This window comes from Oryzias latipes, chromosome 16 (genome assembly GCF_053564925.1).
Source record: "Oryzias latipes strain Hd-rR chromosome 16, Olatipes_Hd-rR_3.1".
In the NCBI taxonomy this organism is placed as follows: domain Eukaryota; kingdom Metazoa; phylum Chordata; class Actinopteri; order Beloniformes; family Adrianichthyidae; genus Oryzias; species Oryzias latipes.
The window spans coordinates 34,444,123-34,450,821 of record NC_136252.1 but is presented as its reverse complement, the minus strand read 5'-3'; the positions used below and the strand labels follow the sequence as shown (position 1 = coordinate 34,450,821).

Here is a 6,699-nt window from a genome sequence, read left to right as displayed (position 1 = left end):
CTCAAAATAACAATAAAAAATGTTGAAACCAAAAATAAAAGTCCATACCAGAAATGCTTTTTCATTTTCCAATTGAAGCTGTATTCATGACTCAAAATTAGAATGAAAAGGCAATCCGCCAAACCGCGTTTTCTTTTTCAACACCTCTCATTCTGTCACGTAATTAAAATGATAAAGAAAATGGTATTTGACATTTCATTTTCAAAAAGCTCTCTGGTAAATGTGTAGCTAAATTTAAAACAAAAAAAATCACAATGGAACTGCATCAAATGACTCAAAAATAAAAATTAAAAATCAATCTTCCAAAATGCTTTTTTATTTTCTACTTCTACATTGTCACATAATTAAAGCGAAAATGCAAAAAGGGGCTGGCATATTAATTTTCACACCCCCTTCACAAAAAGTAGCATAATTCAATTCCAGTCAGCTTTTCCAGGAGGGAGGCGGGGCGAAAAAGCATTCCTGGTGTTGATTTTTATTTTTAATTATGCTACAAAAATGCTTCCATACACTTATGGTTTATGATTTATCTAGTAAATTTCACTTGTACATTTCTGAAAACAGTACATCGGGATGACATCCGTTCCATTTCAGTAAATTCTCTGCAACGTAAATCAAAAACACGTTGGATTGTCTTTTTTTAAACATTTTAAAAGCTAAATATAACATTTAATATCCAAAAAAGCAGCACTTTTTCCTTCTAAAAGAAGAACTTTTTGAAATGTATATTTAAGTCTCCTGATTTGTTGGATTTCTTTCATAATCGACAACTTAAATCTTGTAAACCTTTGATTTTTCTGATGATTTCAAGACTTTCTTCTGTTTATTTTTCTTCTTTTGTGGGGTCCCCAATACTCTGTCATACATTTACATCAACACTTTATTTTTATGTCTTGATATTCTACATATTTATAGTGATACTAAATTTTCATCTTGGATCAAAAATAAACTTTTTTACACGTTTTTGCAATAGATGAAATAGGGAAAACATTTTTTTCGGTCACACTATAGGCCTAAAATACTTTTTCTTTCATACTTTTGGGGCTCTGGAACTTTCCTGTAGAGATGAAGCAAAACAAAAAAAAAACACTCCTTTGATGTCTTTTTTTATCAATTTATTCCACCTTTTAATACAAAACCTTACAGAACTGCTGTTGAGACTCTTCCTAAACCTTTTTTTTTCATTGCATTTCACATAAAACAAAAACCCTCCAGGTTTTCTGTGGTAAGCGAGGTCGATCCTCTGGCCGGCTCTAGTGGATCCTCTTCCTGTCTCCACAGCGGGGTCCGGAGAACGGGGGTCTGCAGCGGCACTTGTTGGGAGAAATGCATTTCCCGCCGTTCATGCAGGCGCGGCTGCAGACGGCTGCAGCGCGGCACAAAAGCAGCCAGTGAGAGACGCCGTGACCTCCGGCAGCGGAGACGTGGAGCGGATCGACTCACCCGTGTGGCAGGCGCCGCCCAGCCAGCCGTCCGGACAGCTGCAGATTCCTGGGGCCACGCAGACCCCCCCGTTCCTGCAGCCCTGAGGACAAATGGCTAGGGGTGGGGGGGCAAAAAAAATGCAGAGCTTTGAGATGCTGCCGGTTCTCCAGATCCTCTGGATGCTGAACTGATCCCTACCGTGCTGGCATTTGGACCCGGTCCAGCTGGACGGACAGACGCACCGGGCCGCTCCGTTCACGGCCAAACACTCGCCGCCGTTCCAGCAGCCGCCGTCACAGGTCACTGCAGAACATTTGATGGTTAGGACCCGAACGCAACGAGAACAAGAACTTTCTGCTTTTCCCAGTCAGTCCGGACAACGTTCTAAAGAGCAGAGATGAGGAAAACTTTATCAAGGTTCTATGTGAATTATGTTCTAAAGACCTAAATAAGAAAAACTGTGTCCAGGTTCTCTGTGAAAAATCTTCTAAATCCCTGAAACAAGGAAAACGTTCTGCAGGTTCTTTAAGATTCGTTCGTTCTAAGGAGGACAACTTTATCCAGGGTTCTTTCTGAAAAACGTTCTAAAGACCTAAATGAGGAGCATGTTCTGCAGGTTCTATGTGATCTGTGTTCTAAAGACCCAAATGTTCTGCAGGTTCTATGTGATCTGTGTTCTAAAGACCCGAATGTTCTGCAGGTTCTATGTGATCTGTGTTCTAAAGACCCGAATGTTCTGCAGGTTCTATGTGATCTGTGTTCTAAAGACCCAAATGTTCTGCAGGTTCTATGTGATCTGTGTTCTAAAGACCCAAATGTTCTGCAGGTTCTACGTGATCTGTGTTCTAAAGACCCGAATGTTCTGCAGGTTCTATGTGATCTGTGTTCTAAAGACCCAAATGTTCTGCAGGTTCTACGTGATCTGTGTTCTAAAGACCCAAATGTTCTGCAGGTTCTATGTGATCTGTGTTCTAAAGACCCAAATGTTCTGCAGGTTCTATGTGATCTGTGTTCTAAAGACCCAAATGTTCTGCAGGTTCTACGTGATCTGTGTTCTAAAGACCCAAATGTTCTGCAGGTTCTACGTGATCTGTGTTCTAAAGACCCGAATGTTCTGCAGGTTCTATGTGATCTGTGTTCTAAAGACCCAAATGTTCTGCAGGTTCTACGTGATCTGTGTTCTAAAGACCCAAATGTTCTGCAGGTTCTATGTGATCTGTGTTCTAAAGACCCAAATGTTCTGCAGGTTCTATGTGATCTGTGTTCTAAAGACCCAAATGTTCTGCAGGTTCTATGTGATCTGTGTTCTAAAGACCCAAATGTTCTGCAGGTTCTACGTGATCTGTGTTCTAAAGACCCAAATGTTCTGCAGGTTCTATGTGATCTGTGTTCTAAAGACCCAAATGTTCTGCAGGTTCTACGTGATCTGTGTTCTAAAGACCCAAATGTTCTGCCGCTGGTTCCTCAGAGGAAGCTGTACCTTTGTGACAGTATCTCCCTCCAAATCCGGGGGGGCATCTGCATTTCCCGGGACGGAGACACGCTCCTCCGTTCTTACATTTGGGGAAACAGTTTGCTGCAGATCAACAGTTTGTCAGCATCTGACTGTCAGTGAAACACCAGATTAAAGTACGGATCAGGATTAAAGGTTTCCGGTGAAGAAAGTGAGCAGGAACATCACCGTGTTGGCAGGTCTCTCCCTCGTAGCCTTTGGCGCAGAAACACGTGTTGTTGCGGATGCAAAGCCCCGCATGTCTGCACGCAGGCTCACACTTGGCGTTGGGGTCAAAGACGAACCCCACCGCGACCCCCCGGGGGGCGTCCGAGCCCCCGGAGCAGACGGCAATCAAAGCCAGAGAGAAGGCGAGTAGGAAAGCGGCCGAGCCCATGGTTCCGGTTCCGATCCGGTTCTGATGCGCGGCTGATGGCAGAAAACGTCTCCAGAAGGAACGAGACTTCCCAGGCTTGCAGCAGCTGGAACGGGGCGGGGCGGGGCCAGCGGACACGCCCAACGGCTGATGTACAGGCGATGTTCCCCGCCCCCTAGCGGTCATCCCGAGTAAATGCAGCCCGTTAGGAAGGGGAAAAACTGCGTCAATAGAGACGTTAAAAAAGAATATTGTGGTTAATAGAAAAACTAAATAGTTTACAAATAAATACATAAACCACAGAAGAGATTTAAGTGTTGCTGTTGCTAGCTTTGTGAATTATTTAGCCACATGTTTTGCTTTGCTAACTTGTGTGACGTAATTTTGTGTATTAAAAACCCACTCAGATGAAAATTGCGTTTTTGCGTTATTTTTATGTTCTTGTGGTATTTTTATGATGATAGAGGAAACAGACAGAAAATTAAGATTAAAATAACATTTCTGAGTTTTTCTTTTTAACAAATAATTGGGAATTAACAGCAAAAGAAAAAGAAATGAAAAAGATTGTATTTGTGATGTAGAAAATGCGGTGGGCGGGGCCACAAGCTCCCTGCTTTGCTCCATTCTGGCTGTGTCCAAATTCCTACCCTAATCCCTAACTACTAAAACCCATATGGTGCGGCACTATATAGTTCTCTTATTTCTCAAAGCAATTCGGACACCCGTGCTTACTACTTTTCTCTTTCGGGTGTTGTTCATAAGGCGCTTGACACAAAAACAAAGTGGCGCATTACCGCCACCACCTGGTCTGGAGGCAAACTACTTCTATTTAACGTGGAGAATGACACCCATTTGTCAAAGTATAAACATAATAAATATGAACATTTTACGAAGACTATTTATGAATCTGCTGTGTTCTGATCATAGCTGATTTATAAATAATAAAATTACAAACACATTGGTGTTGATTTAATGTATTTGTTCAGAAATAAACCCCCAAGATATTTCTCCATGGCAAAAAAAAATATTTTTGTACCCCTGAACGATTTACGGGCTCTTGCGAGGAGGCATGTTTTTCTGTAGTTTTCTCTTCTACTTTACTGAAAATAGCTTTGAATGTGAATCTGTCCGTGTTCCTGTTGGCAATAATTCAACCGTTTTTCGTGAGATCAAACCGAAAACGAGCAGATATGCAGCATAACAGGGCGGCAAGGAGAAGCAGACGTCTCAGAAAATTTCCTCTGGATGCCCAGGCCAGACATGAACAAGTTGTGAGTTAAAGTTAAAGTTGTTTTTTTAGTTAAACTTAAGCATTTGTTACTAATGTGTTCAAGGTTACACAGTCTGCTGGGTAACAGTTTAACATTCTTTTTTCAACATTGGATTATGAGTTGTATAGTCTAATCAAATGAAACACTTGTGAGTTCAAAGTTTATTATTTTTTATTCAGAGTCAAACCATATCACTTGTTTAAAACAAAAATACTTTCATATTTTAATAATTTCATTTTAAATCCTTTCACAGGAGACTGAGGTCCTGGTGTTTCTTTTCTGGCTGGCGTGCGGCACATCTTACGGTGTGGTAGCCAGGGCCTTTGACATGCCACGGTCCACTGTGAGGGACGTTGTCCACAGGACAGCAGACCGCATCCTCCAGCTGATGAGCAGGGTCATCCAGCTTCCCAGTGGGAATAAACTGCCATTAGTCACCACTGTTTTTTTAGCAGCTCGCTTGGTCTTCCACCTTCCAAAAGGTCGTGGGGAGCATCGATGGCTGCCACTGAAGAATAAAGGCTCTAATGCCAAATTTATAGATATTTTTGTTGGGAATCCAGGATCCAGGAATCACGGGTTCTACGTAAAAGCCCAATTTATGTAAATAAAACATTACCCACCTGAAGGATCCTTTTGGGTGATGGTGGGTATCCCTGAATTGCACATCCCATCACACTGCTGACACCCTACAGGGAACCCATGAGGAATGCGCTTGAGGCCCGTTACAACCATGGCACGCTCTGTGGTGGAGAGAGCATTTGGCATTAAAGAAGAAAGAATAAAGAAAGTGCTACTTTCTGTCACAAACCTAGGTGTGCGAAATTTGTTCTTTGACCCATCCCCTGGGGGAGCGGTGAGCTGCAGACGAGCTGAAGACGAGGAGGAAAGCAATATTTCTGGGGGCACTGGAAGTAAAACAAACCTTTGCAATGAAAATCATTGCCTGCAGTTCAATTCTGCACAATCTGTGCATCAGTGAAGGGGACTGCTTGGAGACACAGATGTTGGGCCACAGCAGGACGACACCAGGAACCATCAGGATGAGCAAAGTGGCGTCCGTCTGCGAGGACAAATTTCTGCTTTCCTTTCAGCTCCAACTGTGCCACACGTGACTCTGGAGGACCACAATTATTGTTAACATGTATAAAAATGAATGTTAACATCTAAAAACAAAATTGTAAATATGTACATCTGATATTTATATAAAAATCCTTTTGAGATTGTTAAAAATGGCTCAGGTTTAAATAATACATGTAAATAATTCATTTTTGTTCATGCATTTATTAACCTAATTGGAAAAACGACGACGACATTACATTTTTTGAACAATATTTTCAACTCAAGTAAGCTTAACGGACTCTCCTGTCTCTCTTCCTCCCTTCTTGCCCTTTCCTCCTCTCTCCTTTGACTCTTTCAACAAAAACCTTTACCCCAATATGACAACCATTGACCGTTTATTAACAAATGAAGACAAATCTGATCAAGTGTCTCTTACTCCGACCCATCCGGCATGAGCTTGCCTGAAAACAACCAGGCTATCTTTCTCCATCAACAGATGGATCAGATTTTCTTCATCCTCGTCTGTCCCTACATATTTAAACACATTTGAAACATGTGTTAATAACTTATGACTACGGTTAGAAGTCACTGCTTTTTGATGTAATATCTACAGCGTTTGTTTTTAGCCTTCGGCGCTAATTCGCGTTAGCTTTAGCATTACCGAAATTGATGAGCTTCAAAACAATGTAGGTTGTTGATTGAAGAATATAACATATTACACGTCATCTTACGTCTTTACAAATATATTTTACAACCGATACTTGATACTTTTAAAAATACTTACATGTTTCGGTTGTCTTCCTTGCGCAACCGTCCACCATTTTCGAATAATTCAGACGCAATGCATTGTGGCTCATACGCATTGCATTCTGGTCAATATTCGCCAATCGAATGAGCATCGATCCACACTGGTTTTTCGTAGAGACTTCTGGGAAATTTCTAGTGCACTCGATTTTTGAACTGTAGATCCGGACACCCCTTAAAACAAGGTTCAGTCTGCTGTCATCACATCTCAGGATCTTCAAAGTTTCATCTTCATAAACCAGATAAGGTCTCGATTTTAAAATGTTTGT

The 6,699-nt window shown here is 41.5% G+C and overlaps 1 protein-coding gene and 1 long non-coding RNA gene across 2 annotated transcripts; both read right to left on the bottom strand.

The window, feature by feature from the left end:
• Positions 1-1,093: 1,093 nt before the first annotated feature.
• Positions 1,094-3,530, bottom strand: seraf (Schwann cell-specific EGF-like repeat autocrine factor). The gene is made up of 5 exons (XM_004078405.5): positions 3,107-3,530; positions 2,906-3,001; positions 1,624-1,728; positions 1,444-1,539; positions 1,094-1,366 (listed from the first exon to the last, which is right to left on the bottom strand). The coding sequence occupies exons 1-5, from the start codon at positions 3,477-3,479 to the stop codon at positions 1,254-1,256; spliced, it is 783 nt and encodes a 260-aa protein (XP_004078453.2). The 5' UTR covers positions 3,480-3,530; the 3' UTR covers positions 1,094-1,253.
• A 1,341-nt stretch (positions 3,531-4,871) lies between these two features.
• LOC144984620 (uncharacterized) lies at positions 4,872-5,596 on the bottom strand. The gene is made up of 3 exons (XR_013648423.1): positions 5,376-5,596; positions 5,188-5,307; positions 4,872-5,088 (listed from the first exon to the last, which is right to left on the bottom strand). It is a non-coding gene; the product is annotated as an uncharacterized LOC144984620 (long non-coding RNA).
• Positions 5,597-6,699: the final 1,103 nt, after the last annotated feature.